Source organism: Hypomesus transpacificus, unplaced genomic scaffold (assembly GCF_021917145.1).
Source record: "Hypomesus transpacificus isolate Combined female unplaced genomic scaffold, fHypTra1 scaffold_192, whole genome shotgun sequence".
NCBI lineage: Eukaryota > Metazoa > Chordata > Actinopteri > Osmeriformes > Osmeridae > Hypomesus > Hypomesus transpacificus.
Window position 1 is genome coordinate 50453 of NW_025813738.1, and position 26614 is coordinate 77066.

The following is a 26614-nucleotide window of genomic DNA, read 5'->3' on the forward strand; positions in this document are numbered from 1 at the left end:
AGCGAGACAATGAGCTGTCAGCATTCTCAGCCCAGGGCTGACGAGAGACAGGAGAGTCATGATACTATGATGGATATTGTTCTTGGCAAGAGGAGACAAGTGTGCAACACCAATGTGTCTGTTTGTTTTGACATTAAGACAGCAGCAAATAGGAGTCCATCACCACCCACAAATGCTTGCCTTCTGTGGTTTGATCAATATGTTGAGTGTTTTAAGAAAAATGTTGATGATTCGTGGGTGAAAGATGTTTAATCTCCCTTAGAAATTAGAAACCATTGACAAAAGGCAGAAACATTTTTATTGAATGAAACGCACAATAAATCAATAAATGGTTAACTTTTGTTTGCCATGTGCAACACAGTTCAGATAATCCACAAAAGTAAACTAAACCCATGAACTGTCGGAACAGATACAAAGTTAAAACCTTAAAAAAAAAAGTTAAATGCAATACATTATATATTTTTTCCATAAGAAACAAAAGAGTTCAACACACACAAGTACAAAAAAAAAAAAACATTACCAGACCAACATATGACAGTTTGAAATACTGGATGACAGACACACTGGATGACAGACACACTGCATGACAGACACTGCATGACAGACACACTGGATGACGGGACACACTGGATGACGGGACACACTGGATGACAGACACACTGGATGATAGACACACTGGATGACGGGACACACTGGATGACGGGACACACTGGATGACAGACACACTGGACGACGGGACACACTGGACGACGGGACACACTGGACGACGGGACACACTGGACGACGGGACACACTGGATGATAGACACACTGGATGATGGGACACACTGGATGATGGGACACACTGGATGACAGACACACTGGATGACGGGACACACTGGATGACGGGACACACTGGATGAAACTCAGCAACGTGCTAAGAAACTACAGATCCAGGATAAGTGTACATAAAACTTCAGCCAAACCCAGTCCCAGCCTCTGCCTCCCAGGCACCGCTAGATGTCAAATTGTTTGATAGGAGTCAGCAAAATGGCTGGACGCATGTCGAAGATCTACCACACCTGTGGTTGCCTCAGAGCAGATAGATACACATGGTTTGGCAGGTCGGGACTGAGGTGTCATTTGGCATAGGTCACGGGAGAGCCCTGGACAAAAGCAGGTCAACACGCCACGAGAGGAACACGCACGCTTGACAAGCTGCAGCCACCTGTGCTAGCTGCTGGGCCAGGCTGAGGATGACGCCAATCCTCTGCTCCCGATGGGTGGACAAAACAGGAAGTGGTCGAGTGGCACACGTTTGGGGTGGGGGTGGGGGAAGGAGCCAGGAAGGTCAGACCCAGACTGATGAGATGGATGGATGAGTAGCTTGACAGGTAGATGGGGGGGTTGGGGAGAGGGGGGGGGGGGGGGGCCTCTACGCTGCCGACCTCCTGCGAATGACGAGGGCTCCCCTCTGTAACTGCCCCAGGTAGATACGCATCTTCGTACTGTCGCTCGTCTTCCTCACCCAGATCTACGGGGGAGCAACGCGTTCATTAGCCCGTCAACAAGTAGAAGCAACAAGGAGTTCACATACACCTAGTATGTATGACTCAGCAAAGCTTAGACCACATTCAAAATATACACATTAATAGTACATTACTGTAGAATCGCTTTTCAAGTGTTTTCGGTTCAATCGGATTCATTCAAAAGCACGAGTGTAAGCTAGGAGACAGGAAGTGAGGACATCGGGTGATGATGACATCGGGGCGCGGCTCACCTCATTGGTCCCCACAGAGCTGATGACACAGCTGATCTTGGTGTTCTCCTTGGTGTACTCCAGGTAGATGGCCTGGCTCTTGTGATACCTGGCCAGGGAACAGCAACGGGTTAGCTGGGAGTCAGCAGTCATACCCAGGACAGGCAGAGGGTCTCTCTGGCTAGGCTTGCTGCAGCTGTGTTGCGGATCACGTTCTCCATGGTTTAGCCTCATTCGTGGGACACACAGTCTGCAGGTGAGCATGGCTGCTTAGGTCTCTCTCCCTTTCTCTCCCTCTCTCCCTCCCGTCCTTCCTCCCTATCAGACTTCAGAGCCCACATGAAAGGCATGCAGCAGCAACGTATAGGAGGCCACATGAGTCAGAGGAATTTGTAATATCACACAGAAGCATATTATTGCCGTGTCCCTCTTCTTCAGGGGAATTATTCATGGTTCACCCTCTCCCCACAGAGCAAAGGGGTGGAGCCACCAGTCATCTGGTCTGCTCCACATCCAGATGCTGCGCTAGGTCCAGTGTTGACCGTTCAAACAAATGACACGTCCGTCCATGTCGGTTTACGCGGCTCATCTGTCGGCCATGTTGTAATCCCAATGCTGAGATTGAGAAAACCTACTGTGACTCTCTCGTTTGGAAACCTTCCTGGAAGCATGTTAAAGTCCACAAAGTCCTTTCAAAACATCCGAGCCATATCAGACAAAGACAAATAAATCCAAACATAAACTAATAATGATAGTTCCTGCTGAGGATTTCCGCGTATCTGGGGCCATCTAGTGGACGGTTTACGAACTGCAACACCTTTAATAAAACCGTATACTGATCTCTCATGGGGATTTTGACCAGTGCTATTGGTATGATGAAACCGCGTACCATCTTTTGTCGTAGTACAGTTTCCCCTCCTCGATGCGGGCCTCGTAGCGCTGTGAAGGGGTCTCCATGGGTGCGGTGGGCAGGTGCTCTGGAGTGGAGGGGGAAACTGGGGAGGAAAGCGAAACCTTCTAAACGCCTCTCACCTCAGCCGGAGACTTGAACAAGTGACAGCGAGAGAACATACCAGAAATAGAGGGTGTGCGGGGGGGGAGGGAACTGACGTACCTGGACGTTTAGGCGACTTCAGCTGTAAGCGAACAAATGTAGACCGGTTAAAAGACGTGCCGGTGAAATTACATTGTGTTAAAAAAAGAAAAGAAAAAAAAAGAGAAGAGAGTGAGAAGGAGGGTTCACCTTGTTGAGCGTTCGCAGGTCCTCCATGATCTGTTCGTCTGTCAGCAGGTAGTTTAACTGAGGTGTGGGGAGTTAAGGACAGCGCTGTTCTGCGGACCACCATACGCACCATCCGTATGCATCGACACGACGAGGCTTCTTTGTGACGTGTCCCCCCCCCCCCCCCCCCCCCCCCCGCTTGCTATGGATTCACCCCCACAATTCGTGTCTGAAAACAACATATGGATGAACGCGTGGTCGTTATGGCGCACAAAAGGATATCGGGCGCCGGCTTTCTCCGCTTGTCCGGAATGGGGAGGGGGTCGTTGGGTCGCCTCCTCAGCTTCCTGGTCATGATGGGCTTCACCTCCATGGAGTCTAGGAGAGGACGGGAGAGATGAGCTGTCTGACGGGCAGCTGACGGCCCCCTGGGGGCGCGGGCGAGCGCCATCGAGGGCTGCGACTGCGTCGCTACGTCCCCATTGGGATGGATGGAAACGAGGGAGGTGCAACCACTAGCATGACGCCATCTCGGTTCACATTGCTAACGCCGTTGACTGTGCCCGGGCGAGCTTCGTGAACAGAGCTGTGAGCGTAAACGTCGAACACCTCAGATGGGGAAGTCGGATTTAAAGATTCGGATGCATCTTAGAACCGGCCGTTTTAATTGGATCGTTGGTATATACTGAGATACACAGGGGAGCTTAGATGAAGTCCTCCTTCTATTTTCAACCCACCCCCCCACTCCTCCACTAAGCTGCAGATACAAGGAATCTTCCTCTTCTGAAGTTTATTTTTCTTTTCATTCCTGCTCTCCGTGAGAGATTTGCCCTGTGATCTTGCCCTTGGGCTCATACCTCCCGTCAGCTCCATGGTTAACTTCTCATTCTCGATCATCTTCTTCTTCTCCTCCAGCTCCGCGATTAAGTTCTCCTTCAGCTCCACCTTCTTATCGTCAAACTCTTTCACGGCTGCCTTCTTCTCTTTGACGTAGTTCCGCTCTACCTGATCTGTCTGTGACAGAGGGGCCGAGAAAGGGAAGAGGGCGAGAGAGGGTGGGAGGTGGAGGTTAAGAGAGAGAGAGAGGGAAGGACAGAGCAATATTTGAGAAGGACTGCAAAATGTGGATGTGCCCTTTAAGGACTTCCAGGGTACACTACCTTATAACACTTACCTCGAGTTGTAGGAAGAGATCTGTAGCAACAAAAACACAGTGTTATTCATTAATAATAACACTGGTTTCACCAATCGACAACAAATCACCTTTGATTAAATGTCATTTTAAACACCCAGTGCTATGATACAGAACGTGACCTTGACCTAGACTGACTAGTAGGTAAAGGTAGCATGGAAAACTTCCATTGACTAAGACAAAACATTCGTTTTGAAAACATGACACAGCATTCTTACCTGCGTTGCGGAGTCTCTCTTTGTACTGTTGGTCCAGCTTTTTCATTCTCTTCTGGTACTCCTGCAGTGTGCCTGAGGGAATACATTTTAGGACTATAACTCTGCAACTTCTACCAAAACCAATACCATGGAAGTTTCTAGCGACACAAGCAATAACAATTACTTTTTCTACCTTCTTGGAGTTGTTGTAATTGCCTTTTCAGGGAGGCCAATTTGTCTTGGTACATTCTGGGGTGGGGGGGGGGGAGCATTCAGATAATGGTGTTATCGCTAGACTGTAATATTTTGAACAATATTTCTTCAAATTCAGAGACGAACTAAGAATTGTGTCTATGTGATGTTCACATTATTTGTGATAACCATGACTGGCCTTGACGGTGAACACTCACTGTTCTTTGATTTCTACATAGTCATCCTCGTCATGCTTTGCAAGGTCTGTTTCACTGGCATCCTCCGTGTCTGGAAAAGGCAGAAAAGAAAGTTTCAGAAAAGGGCATGTAAAGACCACCACATTCAATGTGAGTAAACATACTTTCCCAAGCAGTTGGCAATAGTAGACGGTCACCAATTACATTTTTAAATCAACCAACAAAATAGTTAATACTACTGGCTAGAAGTAATTATATGACTGGGGGAGCCACGTAAGATCCCGTGACTTGCACACCGACACAAAGCTCTTTTTTCAGCAAGGTGACCAGCTAGCAAGTCATACCTAAATCGTGATAGAAAAGTTTGCCTTCATTCCATCACCAAGAATAATTACACAAGCCTGGCGAGCAAATAGATACCATAAGACACTAAGCAAGCCAATATATTGCTGTCTTTAGTTTGTAACAGATCTAGCTTGTTCTTAAAAACCTATTAACAATTTAATGATGCAGTCTTTACCTTGAGTGCCGTGCATTTGCCGCATGGTGACCAGCCACACTACTGTACTAGCTAGCTAGCAGCCAGCTGTCGAGCAGTTTAACCAACGTTAGCAGCTAGCGACTTAGCTTGCAAAAATAAAGATCCTCGAATACAACGCAGAAGAGACTTGGCAACCTAATTTCCAAATGGATCTAACCTTAAACCTTTGCTACCGTACCAACGTCAGTAAAACTCCCTTAGATAGACACTCGGCTCGTGGATTAAACCGGTTAAACAAACAAAAAACTGCAATGTTCCGTCGCCGGTGACCTGTCAGTAGCTAGCTAGCAAAGTATCCGAAATGCCCCGGCGTTAACCAACATGTCAGCTGAGATCAGAAGTCCTCTACCTATGTAAAAGTTGTAATACACGTTTGAAGACTAAGCTATCTAGCCGCCCTTAACACCAAGTGAAAAATTGCTGGTCAACTAGCTGCTAGCCCTAGCAAGTGACCTCGGCATTTGTGCAGTTTGTAAGAAACTAGGCTAGCCAACTTTCCTAATTGTGATCTAGACTAGTATAAATCAGATGTCTGATTTGGAATTAACAGCTGTAGTGTAGGACAGCAAATAAGACTTCGCCTAATGTGAACTTTCAATGACATTTGACTGTTCTTACCGACACTGCCCTGGCAAACGTAACTTCTATGTATAGCCTACATGACCTAACGATTACTAAACCTAGCTAGTTCTATATCAAACTTAAAACTCAACACGGCTGGCTAGTATATATTTGCACAAGATCACCAAGCAAGGACGATGTGATGGCTAGCCCCTCCACCAGTGACATCAAGCAAGCTGGCTAACGTTGTTAAAAAGTGACGATTATGCAAACAGTGAACTCCTCCCCTCTCGCGTATCGACAAGCAGGTACTAACTGAGTGAGTAGACTATTAGCTAGCATACTGAGCTCCCACGACGAGCCGTGTGTGTGCAACGGTAGAGCTTTTATTTGCGACTGAACCAAAGGTTCCCCAAGTAAAAAGTAATAGACACTCTGCTAGCATCAAAGTAGCACAACCACCACAACAACTCGATAGCACTACAGTACGTAGACTAGCTGGCTAGCTAAAGTAATAATTCGATGCATCAACATAGCTAGTAAGAAATGTAGCTAGTACTGCTGCACGCTTTTTAAACTCTAGCATCCGTGCAATTTCAGCATGTGTTGTCGTTTTTGTTGCACTCGTCATACTGTATTGAGTGGGAGCTAGTTGAACACTGGCGAACGTAATGACATGTTTCGTTCCATGAAATTGTCTGAAGACTGAAAACTAGGTTGCTATTCGTATTAGTGTTACAGTAGCAGCTAGCTCATAACGCTAATAACGTTAGTCTAGCCTACCTTCTTCGGAGTCTCTTCCCCTGAAGCTCCGATCATCATCGTCGTCCACACTATCGAGCTCCTCTTCATCGTTGTAATAATCTACCATTGGTGATAGTAAAGTAGAAGCCATTATATGGCTTGAAAATGTAAACAAACACTAAATAAACAATCGATATAGAATAGGCAGGTCGGAACAAAACAGCGCCTACAATTGTAAGGACCCACGGCTCTTACAGAAAAAGCAAATTATGCGCCTGACTAAAAAAGGGAATTAATACATTAGCAAAACTACTTTAGGAAACAATTTAAGAGCAAAACGCGACTACTTATAATGGTTACAATCGATATGTTACCGAATTCACAGACAATGACTGATAATGAGATATCATCACATTTTAGATTGTTTTTCCAAACAGGCATGCGTTGCAAGTCTAAAGGGAGCAGGACATATTTCGCGGTTTTGCTCACTTGTTTACTATTTCTGTCGAATGAGACTATCACAAATTCATAAAATGGACTGTGGGTTAGCGCTTTAAAGTTTGAAAATGTACATGTTTGTAAAGCCAAGCACGCTATGTAGTTTCATACGGTTGGTTTCTGTGAGTCTATAACCATAAGTATCCTGACAGTATTGCGCATTCTCTGTTTGCCGAATGTCGTTCTATCCACCTGGTCCATATTATTAACAATACGGTGCGGTGGGCAGACCTGCGTATGCGATAGGGTCTGCCTGCCACTCACCATTGTCACACTAAGACAATAATGTTGCGCAGTCCTGTCATTTCCAAGAAAAACACTAGGGCCCAGTCAAATTATGATGCATAATATTCGAAAGATTTGCCTCTCTTTCTAATCTGTCTTTGCCAGATTTGGAACTTGTTTGGGGCCATTTTATTTCGCTGTAGTCCTTTCACAATAGCCACAGGTGCCTTGCGTTGGTTATTGGTGGTGTAATACCCGGATAAAACACCAGAGGACAGGAGTGCTTTAGTTTAGATTATAAAGTATTTTTTGTCATGAGTTTACGTGCGCTGTGGCAAGAGAAGGCTGCCATTCATACCGTCATTGTGGTTGGGAGTAGGCTATTCTTATAGTCCACAAACACGTATGCTACATTTACTACAAAATAGACTTCCTGCTTGATAAGCACAACGGCTAAAGGAATATCAAGAGTACATGCATTTTTTTAAATAACGTATTCGTGCGTAAAAAATATAGGCTATGTAAAATAGAGAGTAGACAATTACGCTACATATAAAACTAGTTAACGATAGCCAATATATCCACAGATGTTAAAACACATAGGTTATTATGGCATATTTAAACATTTGCGGTTAAGCACAGACACTGTCACTTCTGTCCTTTTCCATCCTGCAACTGTAGATTCTCTGAATTGGTTTCCGCCTGCCGAAGGAGTCAGCGGCCAGGCGCTGTGCTGGTGCTGGGGTGAGGAGCGAAACCTCATCCAGGAAGTCCTGACAGACAACACTTCTGAAAGTCACACCGACATCTCCGGAGTTGGACTTAATGTCCACGGAAGAGTGGATTTCTCCAGCAATACGTTCAGTGGTCAGTGTTTCGTTAATAATAGCCTACTACTACAATATTGCTTTTGGGGTAGCCTAGTTGTGAAATGCTTGCTTCGTGATAGTGACTAATAGAAGCTGACTGATGTCGTCCAGCCATCGTCTCTCTTTAGTCCAAAGCTAGCAAGCGATGTTGATTGCACCATGTGTAATAATTTAGCGTTAATTATCGAGTTGCCATTAGTTCATTTTTCATTTTAGACATGGGGCCGGTTAAGTTGACTTGAACGCTTGTTGTCTCAACGTCACTCAGACGCGGCGAAAAGATAAATAAGTGCGTAGTAGAACTGAAGCTAAATAATTGTCCCGTTGGCTACACCTGCTCGCATTAATTCCTTCCATTGTTTTGTGTGGACTGGACTGACATTGTTCACACTTGCTATAAGTATTTGGATCGATGCGACCATTGCAAACCATAAGGACGTGTTTCAAAGGGACTGATCTTGTGGGTGAGTGGATTTTGAACAAACGTCTGTTTCTAATGTTGCGAAAAAAAATACTCGCTTGGTGAACGGAAGGCTAATGAATGTTTGTTGGACATCTACAGTGGCTCCGAATATACTAAATCCCGATTCAGTTGCTGACTGTTTTAATTTTGCTCCGAGAGATAACTCGGTAGAGTCCATCTGGAGCGTCATCGTAACCAGGATGTCTAGTTTGTGGGAGCTTGTAGTCTTGCTGCTTTCTTAGTGGATGATGCATTGTTGCGGGTGATATGAGACGCTTCGACCAACTGTCTTTTTAATGTGTGTCACATTAGTAAGGAACGTTTTTTCGCAAAGACACTGATTAGATTGCAAAAGGGTATTCTAGTTCAATGCAATTGTTGTAGATACTGACAACCATAGGAATAATCCTTATTGTTTCTGCGTTTGTTGAGCTCGGAGCTTCGGATCTATCTCACAGTGAATAATAATAATGCATTATAGCCTATTCGATTTTCCATTACATGTTCACAGCGATTTCTGGCAAAGGCTGTGCTTTGTTTCGTTTTACAAGCCGTGTCCGCTTGTAACGTCTGAGCGAGGCGGCGTGCAGATGGAGATAGCCAGCTGAACGGCACCAAAACCTAAATTGACCCAACATGATGTCATCACCATGTGTAAAGCGCATGAGTGAGAGCTGCGAGAGAGCTAGCTTTTGATCCATTTTCCTTCTTTTGTCACCGTTACCGTTTTATCCAGCCGTTGTACCAGTGTGAGCGTGCTGTTGGCTCCAGGCGTTGTAGAATGTGTGCGGTCCACGTTTTCAGCGTGCCTATACAAGAAGGTAACAGGTCTCTGCTAGGCACAGTGGTGACGGCATCAAGCTCTACACCTGCCCTGTCACACACCGAGAGCAGGATGTGGAACTGAAAGTGACATTAGAGCACTGCTCCATAAAACTGTCTGTCCTCCATCTTGCCTGTAATGCTGTTATGTAGGGCAATATGATGTCTATTGTATAAAGATAATGTTTAGCCTCATTCCACTGGGACAGTAGGCTGAAAAAGCACTGTGTGTGTGTGTGTGTGTGTGTGTGTGTGTGTGTGTGTGTGTGTGTGTGTGTGTGTGTGTGTGTGTGTGTGTGTGTGTGTGTGTGCGCGCGCGCAAGAGAGGGGGAGGGGTAGGAGTGGGTTGAAACTCAACTGAACACCTGCTGTACTGATTGTGTAGATGCCATGCCTACATCCTGTGTCGTTCTCCCCAGACTCTTCCTGCTCCCCCAGATGTGAGGTCACTAATGCGAGCTAAAAGCATGAGCCGGGGGTGTCTGGGTAATGCAGTAGGCTCTGTTGTACATGTGTAGGGATCAGTAAACAAACCGGACTGCTGGTCCAGCGTTTTCTTGCAGATGGAGCGTAAGGGCATCCAGCCCCTGATTGAGTGTGAGGCAGGGCAGCCTGGTGGAGTGAGGCAGGGCAGAGTGAGGGAGTGTGAGTGCTTTTGTGAGGTGGGACCACATCAGCTGCTCCTGACAAGTGGCAGTCAGAGGCAGCTGAGGCAGACAGGCCCATCTCAACCCCCCCCCCCCCCCCCATGGAGGCCAGAAAGTGAGGCAGCAGAAGCTCACAGGCTTGAGACTTCAGAGAGGAGGTTTAAATCCTGGCAACAGGCTTAATCACTACACACTGACTGCTCTGTAGAAAAGGCTTTGGATAATCTGAATGTGAAGAAAGTTTTCAGAAATCAGAGGAGAGAGGGGGAGCTCTCCTGCTGCTGCTGGGCCTCTCTCGCCCCACGCTGCCATGCTCCTCTCCCAAGGTCCTCTGTGTTGAGGAGTCAGGTGGCTGAGCGGTGAGGGAGTCGGGCTAGTAATCAGAATGTTACCGGATCGATTCCCCGCCGTGCCAAATGACGTTGTGTCCTTGGGCAAGGCACTTCACCCCACTTGCCTCGGGGGGAATGTCCCTGTACTTACTGTAAGTCGCTCTGGATAAGAGCGTCTGCTAAATGACTAAATGTAAATGTAAATGTAAATGTTAAGGATGTCAGCCATCGCGGGGCAGTAGGAAGAGGATGTGTTCTGTAGTGTCTGCTCCTACTGGCCCATAACCTCCCCCAGAGCTAGCAGTCCTGCCAGACACGTGTCGCCCTGGCCCAAGGACAAGGCACAAAGACCACACCATCGCTTGTAGTGGACCAGTGGTTGTCAACCCTGGTGTCCTCAGGGACCCCCTGTACCGCATGTCCTGGATGTTTCCGGATGTTTCCCGATTCCAATTTGGAGTCGTTTATTTCTCTCTCTCCTTTTCTTATCTCCTGCACGAGGCGCAGTAACGTAGGCATTCTCGTCCAGAGCGCCATCCCAAAACGAGCTCATTTGAATACACATTAAACGTAACAACAAATAGCAGAACAATTAACATTTTAATGGCGATCGGAGGGCGGGAAAGGCCAGGTCTCGTCTTGGTTAGACCCCATGTCTTTCTACTGAGCATCTCCGACTGTGGCTCTTGAGGATGGCTTCCTCCGTCCTGGATATCACCCGACACCCTCCCCCCCCCGTCCCCCCCGTCCCCTCTTCCACCTCCAATCTTCACCTTGGGTCTGGGCTACATGGAGAGGTCAACACAAATGAGTTTACCCGGTTGCAGCATCAGGGGCCCCGGTGACCCGGCACGTGGGGGTTGCAGTTCTGTGCGCGAAGAGACGCCTGCTAGGGTCGTTACAGCCCCGCCTCCCCGCAATGCCCTGCCGGGTTCCAGACGTGTGAATGGTCCACCAGCTGCTGCTGCCGCCGCCGCCATGCGTCCTCCACTCCCAGGGGCGAGCGGATCCTGGCTGGCTCTCGGGCGTCGGTGGCAGAGGGGGGCTAACCTGTGGAAGGTGTCTGAGCTGTCAGCCCTCCCTCCCTCCTTCCCCCCCCCACCAACACCCCCCTCTCCCCCCGACAGCTCCCCATGAGCGGAAACGCACTGAACTTCCCCTGTCCTCGTCTTCCCCCTCCCCCCGTCTCTCGCTTCCACGTGAGACGCTCAACTTCTGGTAAAAAAAACCTAGAAAAAAAACACATGAGATTGTCAGTTTAGCCGCGGCGCTGCCGCAGTTTGGCTGTTTATGCCACGGTAGCAAAGCGCATCAAATATTAAAGCACGGCTGTCAGGCTTCATGTTCTGCAGTGATCTGGTTTAGCATGTCTAATAGAAGAATGCCTTCTCGGATGACGAGGAGAAGTATGCCCTTTGCTGTTTTTTTTTTGTTTTTTTCTTCTTCCTCTCTTCTTCCTGTGTCTCTGGCGAGATGCAGTCATGTGTGCCGTTTTAATGCTGATCTCAGTGGACAGAAGGCTTCTGAGCCATTGCGAGGGGTTGGTCCTGTGAACCTGGTGAGAGAACCTTACCGCAGATGTTTCTCCTAACTGGATTACTGCACACAACAGCAGCAGCAGCAGCAGCAACCATATTTAATTAGCCTCATTGACCACATCCCCACCAAGCTGGCCCTGACAATAGACAGCTCTGTTCACATCGAGTGTCGCTCAGGGTCACCTCACTGCTGTCAATGCAGCGCTTGTGCTCAGACAACCGCTTCCTCGTCAGCCCAGTCAAAGGTGTGTGTGTGTGTGTGTTTGTGCGGAAAAACAGCAGGATGTTTTCAAAGCGTGTTTCATGCAATTCGCTGTACTTCGCGCTTCCTTAATGCAGTCTGCTGTTCCAGTGAGGCCTGAAGGCTGGGGCCGGGCTGACGAGGACGGCCTCCCCTGGTGTTCACCCTGGCCTCTCTGGCTTCTTCTGGTCTCCCGGACCTCTCCTGGCCTCCCCTGTTCTTCCTGGCCTCCCCTAGTCTCCCTGGCCTCCCCTGGCCTCCCTGTCTGCTCCTCCCTGTCTGGAGGAAGCTGGCCTCCTTCCACCCTGTACATGACTACGTAGGGAGTCATGGCACACATGGCCCACCAGCTGCACCAGGGTTGACTCACCGGGTCTCAAGTTCCACCAGGTTCATGTCTCCCAGAAGAGCACATGTCTGTGGCTAATGCCTTCCCAGTGAGTCTCTCTCTCTCCCCGCCCCCCCCCCCCCTTCCCTCAATCTCTCTCTCCTGGGGACTGCCCAGTTTAATCAGAAGACTTGGAGCTTTGAGATGGGGGGGGGGGGGCGGGTTGGGGGGGGGGTGTTCAGCAGGGTACAGCTGTCGGCAGCAGAGTGTCTTCAGCAGCCATGGTGGCTTCTCTCCCAGTCAGGCTGCAGACTTTGCCCATATGCTGACCCATTTGTGCCATTAGCTGACCTAATGAAGGTTTTTTTTCTTTTTTTTCCCCAACACCTGGTCTCCTGTCCCAGTCAAGGGGCTGTCTGGCTCCTCGCTGGTATCCCAGGATTCCACGTGACCAAAAGCGCACAGATCCAAAGTGTTGCTGGTGGAATCTCGCAGGCTTCTCGCCATGCTGTCTCCCAGTGTGTATGGCTGGCGGAGAGGGGGGGACTGTGACGGACAGGTTTGCTGATGCCAGTGTGTGGTGAGGTAATGCGCCGTGCCGCCACGGAGGGCTATTTTTGGCGCCCCCCACCCCCCCCCCCCCCTCTCGGCCCACCAGCAGCCTACCCCGGGCCCCCCCCGCGCTCCACATCGCTGGCTGTCAAAGAGCCGTCCCCCATGCCCGCTTTAACTGGCGTCGGTTCTTTAAAGTGTCCCTCCGATGCATAATTCACCAGTGGGATGTGCTGAGACGGAGGAGAGCACGCCACACGGAGCGCTGGGCCCTCTCGGAAGGCAGCTCCATCCTCCCTCTCTCTCTCTCTCTCTCTCTCTCTCTCTCTCTCTCTATAGCCTCTCTCTCTCGCTTTCCTCTCTCTCTATAGCCTCTCTCTCTCTCGCTTTCCTCTCTCTCTGTCCAGCTCCATCCTCGCTCTATCCTTTTCTCCCCGTCCAGCTCGACCCTTCTCTCTGTCTAACCAACTCTATCCAGCTCCATCCGCCTCTATCGCTCTCTCATCCAGGTCCATCTGTCTCTCTCCATCCTGCTCTTTCCATCGGCACCAGGAGTGGATGATGTCAGCTTCCTAATCTAGAGAGCGAGCGAGGAGCTAGCCATGGCCTGTAGGCTACGTGAGGCCTGACCTCAGCAAGCTGGAAGCTCTTTCATCTACCTCGGCGCGCGCGCGCGCGCGCACACACTCGCACACCCACTCACACACAGGCACACTCACGCACTCTCAGCCCAGAGTAGTGTCATGGTTCACCAGACCCCAGCCTGGGCTGGAAGCTGTCACTGGACAGCCTCCATTGGGTCAAGTGGAGATTTGCCTGTGACGAAGCACAGGGGGAGATTGGGCCGTGCTCTCGTTAGCCAGCAGTGAATCAGGCTAAACTCGATTTTTATTTAACTCTCTTTGCCGTCAGTGTTCGAGCTGTGTGTGAGCGAGAGAGATTTCATCTTTTTATGCATGACACCATCAAGGTTGACGTTTGAAGTGTGTGTGTGTGTGTGTGGTAGGAGTGGACAGTTGTAAGCCCTGCTTAGTGGACGGTCATGTTAACTTCTGGTGCTATCATGGTGACTGTTCTGGTCTTGTCATGTTGACGGGTCTGGTCCTGTCATGGTGACTGTTCTGGTCCTGTTGCGTACCATCTTTACTTCCATGACCTGAGTCTCTGGTTCTTCAGAGCTGTCTGTGCTGCCAGTGAATGAACATCCCGACGGTCCATAAGGAAACGGTGAAACGTGGATCCCACTCGGTGGTTCCTGGGTCCTTGTTCTTGCTTAATAGTGCGTGCTGCCTGGCTTTCTGTACGCCTCTATGAAGAGACAGCCTGGGGTCGAACTGAACAGTACTCCAATTAAACTGAGACTCGCTGAAAACTGTGCCATCCTTCCTCTACCCCCATCCTTCCCTGTCTGTCTCCCTCCCCCACTCTCTCTCTTAAGAAGGCCGAAACGTCACACACACACACACGTCAGTCTCAAACAGATGTGCAGCTCTGCTCGGATGAGACCTTAGCTGACCCAATGAAGGAGCCCTGACCTTTAGGGGGTCGAACCCTCACCGCAACGCGCCCTACTTCAGGTCCACATCCGTGTCCGGCACCACGGGCGACGGCCGCCCAGCCACCACTTCCTGTTGTGACGGGATGGTTGCCGTGGCAACGGGCCCGTATCCTCGGCACTGCCGGTGGTGAGTGCAGACCAAGTCACGCAGCAGACTACAGTACACGGAGTAATACACAGCGTACGATATAGTACACAGTACACAACACAGCACAGGAAGCCCCCGCTGTGAAGGAGTCACTAGATTCGATTCATATGGTGGAGATGAACATGAGCACGGCTCCTTTTGTCTCTGGCATTCTGTCTCCCTCCCCCCCTTTTCTACCTCTAGATGTATTTGTGCTCTGCGCACGCATTGTAAAGTGTTCGTGTTACTAATTTATGGGGGTGGTTTTTTTTCTTTCCTTTTTTTTTTCTTTTTTTCCAGTCAATGTTTGCCAGCCAAAATGATTTAGCCAGTAAATAATTGATGTCCAACATAAGAGATACGGAGATTAGAGACAGGGAGGCCATGACAGCAATGTCCTCCTGTACAATCAGTCAGCCAGCCGCCACAACGATGGCTCGTCACTGCCAGACGCTCATGATAGGGTCTACACACACACACACACACACACACTGGGCGATGACTCAGGGATGAGCGTCTAATACGAGTGTGTTCAGTCAGACTCCGAACCACCGCTGTACATTGGCCCCTCAGGCTGCAGACACACACACACACACACACATGGCATGCAGACGAATTACGATGCCACTCTGTGAGGTGACAAAGTGTCTGACTGCTGCCGAAGAGTGGCGAGGACTGGTCCATGTCCTGCTCTGGGTACAGTCGTATCAGTCAGACCACATAGTACTTGTGTAGGCGTGCGTGGCTGCTAATAATTGGAACATAATCTGTAAATAATTCATTGCCCGGGGCTTAAAGGTTGGATGCCGAGATAGCGTTCCGTTATTGGAGTGTATTGATTTCTTCATGTAATGGACCTCACCATAACAGGACAAGACATGAACCTCACAGGCTGGGATATCAGCTCACGCTATCATCAGCTCCGCCAGCCAGACCCAGCCCTGGCCACCTTATCAACACCACAGCACTCCAAGGTGTTACCTGGAAAACGGAACTAGGGAAATTGGTGGAAATATGTCCATTTCACACCACAAGCCTGGTAGTGATTTTATGATTTTTTTTTCTCCATTGGTTGGGGCCGGGGTCGAGGGGTGTTTAAATTGAGAGGATGAAACAGTTGTGTGTGTGGGAGAGAGGGAGAGTTCTGAGCCTGAATTAATTCCCAAATTAATTGCAGGCAGACCTTACAGGGATAAAACTGAAATCCCAGCCTAAACCCATGGGCCCTCAACGGTCCATGTAAACTCCAGTGATCATGTACATAATTTATGCTGTCAGTTCCTAATGTGGGAAAGAAAAAGAAACTGAATAAGGAAGAGAGATGCTCACGAGGGAAATGACTCAGTGGCCTAGATGCTGTTTCCTTTCTGGGGTTTTCTCTCCCTCTCTCTCTTTCTATCGTTTCTCTCTCATCTATTTCTCGCTCTCCTTCCTTCTCCAGCCCTCAGTCGCTCCATCTCCATCCTTCACGCCGTCGTTTTGTTTGAGGGAGTTGAAATCGAGTCGCCCTTTCCGAGGCGCTCTCTGGCGCCGAGCTCAAGTCAGGGCCTCCCCTGTGATTGGCTGGCTGGCTCGTGAACACGCTGTCACCCACAGCCTCCCCTCGAAGGGGCGGAGTCTGGCTGGATGGTGACATCACAGCCGCTGTTCCAAGAACCAGGGAAGAGGGGGGGGAGAGAGAGAGAGAGAGAGAGAGAGAAACTCGATCCCTCTGAGGCCACCACTGTCCCTCTGTCGGTCCGAAGGAATTAACGGGAATTACATTTGTGGTTGGCGCTGCACCCGTGTCGCGGGGAGCTAGACGAGACCATGGTTACAGCTAACCAGTCCACACATTAGGGAAGGTCAGAGGAAAGGAGTTCAGGATGGACTATTAACGACACACCCCAGGTCAGTTCCACATCTCCAACCCCAGCTCACGCAGCCGAAACTCGAGAATACGCAAGATCCCGTGTGTGTGTGTGTGTGTGTGGGGGGGGAATCCGGTAGAAGCAGGCGTGACTCCACACACCAGTCTAACGTGAGCCCGGGTGGTAATTTGCCCTTCTTTAATATTTGATGGCCAAACCGTCCCCTAGCCGGCGTTGCGTGTCCCGGACCAGACCGGCCCGTCTCTCTGCAGAACATGCGAGCGGAGCGCTAGTAATCTGCTGCTCTTGATTGGAAAATCCTGTCGGGCTTTGGAGCTGCTCCTTCCCCCTATCAGCTGTACACCCCCCCTTCCCTTCCCCCACTTCTTAACATGCACATACATGACTGGAAGTAGATCACTTAGTATGTGCTACCACTGTCAAAGTGTCTTAACATGTGTGTAGTGTAAGTGTGTGTGTGTGTTTGAACATGCATGCGTGCCCTGACCCTGAATTGATGACCGGTTCATAGTGGCACACACGCCACACTCAGGGGAAACACAGACACAAGAGTCATGCATATTGCATGGTCCAGGCAGGCTTACAGGCCCAGGGACACACCAAGCCAACAGAGACGGATCACCACAGACTGGGGTGTCAGGGACCTGTGTGCTCACACACACACACACACACCTATTAAAGGACACACAGAGCAATATACACTGCATACAGACACACACCCATACACATGCTTACACACACACACACACACACAAATATACAGACACAAAGGGCAACACACACACGCATGAACAGTGCATATGAGGGTTGTCCGAGCCTGCACAGAGATGTGCTGGCTGCAGCCTGACACAGTAGAGGCAGTAAATCAGAGTTAATCCACCCTGTCACGTGGGCTCATATCCTACTGCTGTCATCCCTCCCACCCGCCATGTAGACAGACTCCTCTTTGAAGTGTGTGTGTGTGTGAGCGTGTTTGACTGCCCAGTCAGAAATCGATGCTGCACTGAATTGATAGTCGTGGGCGAAGCCAGGAATATATTGTTCTGTCGATGAGGCTCAATCCAGACCTTCAGTCTGGTTCTACTGTTTAGCCTGGTTCCACTGTTTAGCCTGGTTCTACTGTTTAGCCTGGTTCCTCTGTTCAACCTGGTTCTACTATTTAGCCCCCAAAAAAACACGTTCGTTTTAAGGCTTTTCCCTCGAGGCGTTTTGAGCCTGTCTTGGTGTTTAAGCCTAAATTAGCCTGACCTGACCTGACCCATGAGCTCTCTAGACCTGCAAATCAGTGCTCATGTTCAGGCCAATCATCCGCAGATTAAACTCGGGTTAACCTCAGATTAACCAAATAACCGCCCTCCGTAACCTTATGACCACCATGGTGAGTCACACAGGAGATGTGCCTGACTAAACAGATTTGTTTTCAATTTTTTTCAAGAGGAGGATTTCTGATGCCTCATCTGAACTGAATAAACCTGGGCTGTGCGTGTGCGTGCGTACACGCGTGTGATCCCACTGTTGTGCCCCGATAACGTAGTGTAGGCTATCGAGTGACGATAGCGGATAAACAAATATGTTACCCAGAGTCCTGTGTGGCCTCGGTCCGGGAGAGGAGGCAGTGAGCATGGAACCAGTGTGGCATCGTCAGGGCGCGTTTGGCTGAGCGCCACGCCAGCGTGCAGAGCTGAAAGACGCCGTCACGACGAGCTTCATTCATGTTTGAGAAGTTTCCGGAAACCACGAGGAGGAGCGTCCACGTCCCAGACACCCGAGCAGGGGAGAAGGTCCACGAATAGCATGGTTTGGAGCGTTGGCTTGTTTCTTCCAGCTCAGTCAGCCTGTCTTTCTGTCTCTTTCTTTCTCTCGCTCTCTGTGCCTCCAGTCTTTTTCTGTTCATCGTTATAGTTCTGATTATGTTCACTCGGCCCTGAGGTTCCTTGTTGTTGACTGTGTGTGTGTGTGTGTGTGTGTGTGTGTGTGTGTGTGTGTGTGTGTGTGTGTGTGTGTGCGTGCACGCACGCGCACCCACAGACTGAGACAAGTATGTGAACAGATGAACTTTTGCCCTTTGCCTTTCTGTCATCCCAACACACACAGACAGGCACACACACAGACAAACTAAAAAGTAGGCTTGTTTTTGTCCAGTGTCTCTGCTTGCTAGCATGAGCTGAGGTAACATAGACATGCTAGCATGAACTGAGATAACATAGACAAGCTAGCATGAGCTGAGGTAACATAGACATGCTAGCATGAGCTGAGGTAACATAGACATGCTTGCTGATGCTAGCATGAGCTGAGGTAACATAGACATGCTAGCAGGAGCTGTGTTAACATAAAGACATGCTAGCTGATGCTAGCAGGAGCTGAGGTGACATAGAGGCCAGCCATAAGGAAGCAAGGACTCCCCCCAACTCTGTACAACCCCAGGTCTGCACACACACACAAGAGAACGCTATGTAAAATGTATTTAGCATATTCAAGTTAAAAAGTATCTAGGTTATCACAGGCCCTGGGGTGAATCCAGACTTTGCCTCCTCCCCTAGCTCTCTTCTCCTGGGGAAGATGAGTCATGAAATGCATCCCAGCTCCAGCTCTGAGTGTGTGAGCAGGAGGGCTGTGGTGTTTGTGTGAGGCCCCGGTCCACTATGGCAGTCCACTATGGCAGCCCTTGCAGAGATGGCCGTGGTAGGGAGATCTCTGGGTTACCTGTCGTCGTGTTTGTCTTCAACACGGGGGGGTCTGTTTGAGTCGCATCGCCAAACCCCTCAAAGCTCTCTTTCATCTTCTCTCTCTCACTCGTCTCTCTCTCTCTCAGCTCCTTTCACAGTGACCCACATCACAGCAGAGGTGTCATTATTCTTTTGACCATGTTTGTGTAATTATTTTTTTAAATGTATTCAATGAGCACTGCAATCCAGACGATGTTTGGACACGCACAACACAGTCACGCGCACACCGCAGCCTCTGCTAGTTTGGGTCGGAACTAAAGGGCTTTTCCTAAAAAAAGAAACGTAACGATTGCAGCCTTGTGAAAGTGGGACGTGTGTGTGTGTGTGTGTGTGTGTGGGAGAGAGGGAAGCCAAAACATTCTGCAGCCAAATGAGGTTACCCACTTACCCACTGCATGGATTCAACCTTGCTGTGTGTGTGTGTGTGTGTGTGTGTGTGTGTGTGTGTGTGTGTGTGTGTGTGTGTGTGTGTGTGTGTGTGTGTGTGTGTGTGTGTGTGTGTGTGTGTGTGGTGGAAGGCCTGCAGCAGTGCAGTAGCAGACTGAGCTGTAGCTTGGATCCCCAAGTGAACCCAGGCTCAGGCTGGACCTCTAACATATCCCCCCCCCACACTCAGAACAGACTCTTATCTCTAGTATAGGTTGTTTATTCGGATTTACAGGGTGTTGTTTAAAGCTGTTGCATTGAGATGATGACAGGTATAGCAGCGGGTCATGTCTTTACCCCCAGTATAGTATCGTCTCTCTCGTTGTCTCTGTCTCTCTCTCTCGTTGTATCTCTCTCTCTCTTGTTGTCTCCTTCTTTCTCTATCCGTCTCTCATGAACTTGACCAGTGTTGTGTGGTTACTTCAATTTAAGGGCCTCTGATTCCCTGTCCCTGAGTTACGCACACAGCCTTCCATGTGTCTGTCTCTCCCAATTGTTCTCCTTCTTTCTCGCCCCTCTCTTTTCTTGCTCTCTCTTTCCATCGCTGGTCCTCTCACAGTGAGCACTGTGACTTTAATACGCTCCCATTTCTGTCCAATTAATTTTCCCCAGACCGTCAGTGGAAATCGGATTAAAATGTGTCTCTAAAAAAAGACACCCAGGATTCTGAAAGTTGTCAAATGGATCACTGCTGACTGCCACTTCACCCCTCTCGCTATCTCTCTCTTCCTCCTTGTCTGTCTTTTTGTCCGTCTTTGTCCCTCTCTATCTTTTGTCTTTCTCTCCTTGTGCCCCCCCTCTCTTGTTGTGTGGCCTGTTGATCTGGGTACTTATTTCTCTGAGGGATGTCTCATGTCCTTGACTCCCAGGCGTTTACTGACCCAGCTCAGTCTCTCTCTCTCACTCACACACACACACACACACACTTGTATTTCTGTTCTTGTGGGGACTCGCAATCCAGTTTCATTCAAAGTCCTCATGTTTGGCCTTACCATCATATTCCCCCAAAACCTAACCTGAACCCTAATCCTAACCCCCAAAACCATCCCTAACGCCGAACCTAGAGAGGGACCAAGGAAATATTCCTGCAAGTTCAAACTAGTTTTTTACTGTTCTGGAGGGGGCTCCTGGCTAAAATGGGGCCTCTCACATCCCACCCTACCCCTTCCTCTCCGACCACATCACCCCTGCCTCTCCCCCACTTCTGAAGAAGGATTGGGAGGAGGAGAGGAGGAGAGGGGGATATGGAGAGGGTTAGGGTGGAGGAGTGTTGGTTTCCTGGGGCTCTTGTTGCTGTCAGCTTGACTTATAAATCATTCAGACTCACTCTGAGAAGCAACAATACAGTCATCCTCTTTCCTTAACATCGCTTCATTATTTAAAGTTTCTTTTTGAATCTGTGGCCTTGGGGGGGGGGGGGGAGAGAGGACAGAATGGGGAAGGTGGTGTCAAGAAAGGGGGGAGAGGGAGAAAGGGGAAGAGAGAAGAGGGGTATGGAGAGGAAGTCGAGGGAAGGGAGAGAGAGACGGTGACAGGAAGTAGCCCTACTTTGGCGGGGTCGTAGCAAGAGGAAGTGCTCCTCTCGGCTGAATGTCAAAGGTCAGCTGATGAATAATGGATCCCTTTATGTATTGTTTGGGTTCTCTGTGTGGTTGTTGACAAAAGTTGTTGACAAACTGTGTGTTGTTGCTGGTCCGCCTGACTGCTGAGTGCTTGTCCTGTATATGAATGTGTCCCGTATGTGTGTGTGTCTGTTTCCTAGTAGAAGTCTGTTTTGGGGGGGGTTTGCAGGGCATGGTTCAAAGCTGTTGCATGACGATGATGACGGGTATAGCAGCGGGTCCTGTCTGTACCCCCAGTCTCATATGTCTCTCCCCTCCTCCCCTCCTACTCCTCCTTCTGTCCGTGTCTGTCTCTAACTCCAGGTCATGAGGAGGAGGAGCAAGCTGTAGACTCTCACTGAGCCTGGAGAGAACAGCACACACACCTCACACACCGGCTGCGAGGTAGGCCGCTTCAACACACACACGCACGCACACAGTGTGTAAGGTAGGCAGCCGGAAGTGGGTGGTGTGGTGTGTTTTGTTGGGCTTGTCTGGTGCTGTGCTGTGTAGAGATGACGATGTCTGGATGAGGCAGCCAGTTGGAAGTGAGAAGGCCTGGGAGAAGCCAGCCTGCTCCAGTTGATCCTGCTGACACACACACTCACACACACACTCACGCACACAGTGCCTGGGGCAAAGCTTCCTGCTGAGTCACACACAGCCAGTTGGGGAGCCCACAAACAGCGATTGGGGGGGGGGGGGGGGGGGGGGGCTGTGTGTGTGTCTAAGTCTAACCTATATTCCAGCTCTCTTGGATCATATGTCTGTAACTTCCTTTCTGGAAGTGTAGCGGCATGTGCATGTGAGGGGTTCTCCCCCCCCCCCCCCCCCCCCCAAACCCCCCGGGGCCTGCCTGAGAACACTGTGTGTGTGTGTGTGTGACCAGGTCCATATGATCACCGAAGCAGTCTAGCAAAGTGACTGCTATCCCCCTCCCCCCTCCCCCACGCAGCTCCACGCCCACGCGCGCATGCACTCGCACACCCCCTTCCTGCCGACACAAATTCCCGCATGTGCCTGCCTACATCCCTATGCACTCTCCCTCGCTTTTACACGCCCCCTGAAAGCTCACACGCATGCACAGTCACACACACACACACACGCACACCATTAAGATTGAACCAACCACTAATCTGTCTAAGCTGCCTCCTTAATCACCTCCCTCAGTACAATGGCGTTCAGCTCACAATATTATCCCCCAAGCATGTGCTTGTCCGGTGTCTTATCTGCTGCTTCACTGTTTCAACCTGTTGTTGCCATGTTGCGTCACATGTGTGGACGCGGGGGGGGGGGAGGAGGAGGGAGGGTGGGAAAGGGATGGCGAAGATGGAAGGGTAGAGTCTCCAGGGTGATCACGTGACTGCTGCATGTGATCTATTTTCATCTCCGACCCCCGTCCCTCCATTCCTCCATTCTCTCCATCGCTCTCTCTCTCTATCACTCTATTTCTTCACTGTATCCCTCTTAACTCTGTTACTCTGTCATTCTTCACTGTATGGTGTTCACTGGGGGGGGGGGGGGGGGGGGGGGGGTGTTTGGTGTGTGTGTATGGTGTTGGGGGTGGGGGGGGGTTGTGTGTGTGTGTGTTTGAGGGGGGGGTGTGAGCTGTGAGTGTTTGGTGGGTGTGTGTATATTACATCAGGGTGAATTTCTGAGCTTCAGCTCAACAGGAGGGAAAGGAGACAGATGGGAGTGATGCAATAACGAGACACACACCGTCTCTCTCTCTCTCTCTCTCTCTCTCTCTCTCTCTCTCTCTCTCTCTCTCTCTCTCACACACCTTGTGTTTGTCCTCCTCTAGGTGTCTACGTAACGAGTAGCAGCACGTCATCCTGTATGATACAGAGAGGATGTTATTTCATATGACCCTAACCAACACACTTAATACGCTAACCAGCGCGCGCACACACGCGCGACGCACACTGTCACATGACCTAACCAGCACATGCATGTGGCGTGTCCCCCCCCCCCCTCCAGCTCCTGATGGTCCGTGCTGACCCCGGGGGGTGTGTGTGTGTGCGAGGAGGGCGTGTTCCGCGACCACAGGCTCCCCCTCTCCGCCACATGTCTAGCCAATGATGCCCTCGTCCACCAGGAAGGGGGCGGCGCCCAAGGAGTCGGAGCTGGCCGACCTGTTCTTCAAGGACGACCCCGCCGAGGTGTTCTGCGACCTGCACGAGATCGGCCATGGCAGCTTCGGGGCCGTGTACTTTGTGAGTAGACGGTGGAGGGGGGGGGGGGGGGGGGGGTCTTTTAAGAGGCGGTTAGGGTCGTGCTCTGCTGGCAGGCAGGCTGAGAGACAGACAGGCAGGCAGGCTGAGAGACAGGCAGGCAGGCTGAGAGACAGGCAGGCAGACTGAGAGACAGGCAGGCAGGCGGAGAGACAGGCAGGCAGGCAGGCAGGCTGAGAGACAGACAGGCAGGCAGGCTGAGAGACAGGCAGGCAGGCTGAGAGACAGACAGGCAGGCAGGCTGAGAGACAGGCCGGCAGGCTGAGAGACAGGCAGGCAGGCAGGCAGGCTGAGAGACAGGCAGGCAGGCAGGCAGAAAGGGAGACAAGCAGGCAGAGAGAGAGAGGCAGGCAGGCAGAGAGAGAGAGAGAGAGGCGGGCAGGCAGAGAGAGAGAGGCAGGCAGGCAGGCAGGCAGGCAGAGAGAGAGGCAGGCAGGCAGAGAGAGAGAGAGGCAGGCAGGCAGAGAGAGAGAGGCAGGCAGGCAGAGAGACAGGCAGGCAGGCAGGCAGAGAGACAGGCAGGCAGGCAGAGAGACAGGCAGGCAGGCAGAGAGAGACAGAGACAGCCAGCCAGACAGTCAGGCAGTCCTGACTAGCAGAGACCACTGAGCTTATGCAACCAGCTCCAGGAACCCCCCCCCCCCCCCCCCCCCCCCCCCCTGGCTGTGGAATACTCCTGGATGTCATGTGTGTTGATGATTACAGAGCTTTGCAATTATTGACACTACACGTTCTAACTCAATTATCCCTGACACACCACCAAGCTAGCTGCTACAGTAACATGCTGTGTGTGCTAATAATTAATGAATGCACAAATAATATATACCAATCCCCAGTATTACAGTAAGATAATATGAATTGACTGACATGGACACAGTGGAATAGACTGGTATAGATATATACTGTATTAGACTGGCATAATTATTAGACTGAGACCTTGTAATAGACTGGCCTAATGGCTAAATGGTTAGATACTATCTGCATTTCACTGGTTCTGTACTTGTGCACTGTGACTGTAAAGTAGAATTGAATCTAACCTGTCTGTGCTGGATCCTAACGGGCTTGTTCTGCCTCCTGCTCTCAGGCACGCAACTCCTACTCCAATGAGGTGGTGGCCATCAAGAAGATGTCCTACAATGGCAAACAGACCACCGAGGTGAGAACACAATATGAATCTCTCTCTCGCTCTCTCGCTCTCTCGCTCTCTCGCTCTCTCGCTCTCTCTCTCTCTCTCTCTCTGTCTCTCTCTCATCAGGTGTTCTGGTTAGAGGTGGCCCGGAGTGCACTGCTTGTCCAGCTAGGTAGACCCCCCCCCCCACCCCCACCCCCTTGCAGTGCATCCTAGCTCCCGTGTGAGTGGGTTTGACCTGGGCCATGAGGTCAGGAGTCAGATGGCTAAACGGTTAGGGAATCGGACTAGTAATCTGAAGGTTGCCAGATCGATTCCTGGCCGTGGCAAATGACGTTGTGTCCTTGGGCAAGGCACTTCACCCTACTTGCCTCGGGGGGAATGTCCCTGTACTTACTGTAAGTCGCTCTGGATAAGAGCGTCTGCTAAATGACTAAATGTAAATGTAAAATGTCAGGCCCCATGTGACTGCGCTGGAGACGTCTTTAAGATGGACTCACAACTCTCTGTCTGTCTCATATACCCTCTCCCTCCCCCTCTCTCTCTCTGTCGCTCTTTGCAGAAGTGGCAGGACATCATTAAAGAGGTCAAGTTTCTGGAACAGCTGCGTCACCCCAACACCATTGAGTACAAAGGCTGCTACCTGAAGGACAACACTGCCTGGGTGAGGGAGGGGGGGGAGGGGGGGGGGGAGGGGGTGGATGATAGAGGGATGTGAGGCGGGGAGGGATGACATGCAGTCTTCCGCCTTCTTGTTTTTGTCTCTTCTCTTTCTCCGCTGTCTTTTTGCGTGTCTTTCTCGGTGCCTCTCTCGGAGAGCCCGCCAGACTTCTCCATCTCCTGGGTTCTTGCTCTCTCTTTTCTCTCTGTCTCTCCGTCTCTCTCGTTCTCCTCCCCCAGCTGGGTCCGTCGGTGACATCTGTGTTTGTTTCAGCTGGTGATGGAGTACTGCCTAGGCTCTGCGTCTGACCTGTTGGAGGGTAAGTACACGCACACACGCCATCCTACAGTGGAGGTTTGCCATCCTCAAACATTCCTCACCTCTGCCCGATGTGGTATTCACAGCCCCACCTATGTTTGTGTCCCAAGACCGTCATGACAACGTTAAACCCAGCCATAACAGTTGTGGAGCTCTCTAAACGATTCCATTTTGTTTTTGTGTTTTTTTTCCCGCCATGGTTCTACATTGAACTTTGAACTTGGCTAAGCTTTTATTCATAGTTACCCTACAGGGACTGTTGTTTTAGAGCTCTTATCTAGGAAGCATTTACCAGATGTGCTTTTTGAGTATGTATGCATGTCATATCGCTGCTATTTATTGACACATCGTACTTTGTGACTTTAGATAACACTACCGGAATGTTTTGTCATTGCACACCGCCTCAACCCCTTTTTCCTCTCTCTCTCTTTCTTTATCCCTTTTCTTTATCTCTCCATCTTTCCTCAGTTCATAAGAAGCCTCTCCAAGAGGTTGAAATTGCTGCCATTACCCATGGTGCCTTGCTAGGACTGGCGTACCTACATTCCCATAATATGATTCACAGGTGAGGCTCCTTTTTATTGCGTTTCTGGGTAGGAAACTGGATTTATCGGAGCCACGTTCCAGCCTCCTGTCTATAATCATCAAGCCATTAACATATTACCTCTGTGTTATGGTCATATATGCCAGGGTTCAGCTCAGGTCAATGTGCGTTCAAACTTTCCAGAAGTTATAAAACGTTTAGTTTTCGAGATATGAATTGTAAACGTGCGTTAGTGTGCGAAAGGACAAAGTATTGTTGACATTGAACTCAAGTATTTATCTTGGATGAGGTGGCTGAATCACTGGTGTACCAACCCTGTTC

General features: G+C 50.1%; 2 protein-coding genes across 4 annotated transcripts; one reads left to right on the forward strand and one right to left on the reverse strand.

The window, feature by feature from the left end:
* Positions 1-275: 275 nt before the first annotated feature.
* Positions 276-6826, reverse strand: suds3 (SDS3 homolog, SIN3A corepressor complex component). 3 transcript variants are annotated; one of them, XM_047052004.1, is made up of 12 exons: positions 6623-6826; positions 4759-4828; positions 4542-4597; positions 4370-4441; positions 4134-4153; positions 3817-3973; positions 3242-3337; positions 2981-3042; positions 2852-2873; positions 2627-2732; positions 1759-1846; positions 276-1512 (listed from the first exon to the last, which is right to left on the reverse strand). In XM_047052004.1, exons 1-12 carry the CDS (start codon positions 6732-6734, stop codon positions 1414-1416), a joined length of 960 nt encoding a protein of 319 aa, XP_046907960.1. In that variant the 5' UTR covers positions 6735-6826; the 3' UTR covers positions 276-1413. The 3 variants fall into 3 exon arrangements, with proteins under 3 accessions (XP_046907960.1, XP_046907959.1, XP_046907961.1); XM_047052003.1 differs by having other exon boundaries at positions 4533-4597; XM_047052005.1 differs by lacking the exon at positions 6623-6826 and adding an exon at positions 5258-6098 and having other exon boundaries at positions 4533-4597.
* Positions 6827-7666: 840 nt separating this feature from the next.
* Positions 7667-26595, forward strand: LOC124489567 (serine/threonine-protein kinase TAO3-like). The gene is made up of 8 exons (XM_047052009.1): positions 7667-7776; positions 7988-8173; positions 21732-21812; positions 23388-23623; positions 24726-24797; positions 25333-25434; positions 25705-25750; positions 26218-26595. The coding sequence occupies exons 4-8, from the start codon at positions 23486-23488 to the stop codon at positions 26316-26318; spliced, it is 459 nt and encodes a 152-aa protein (XP_046907965.1). The 5' UTR covers positions 7667-7776; positions 7988-8173; positions 21732-21812; positions 23388-23485; the 3' UTR covers positions 26319-26595.
* Positions 26596-26614: the final 19 nt, after the last annotated feature.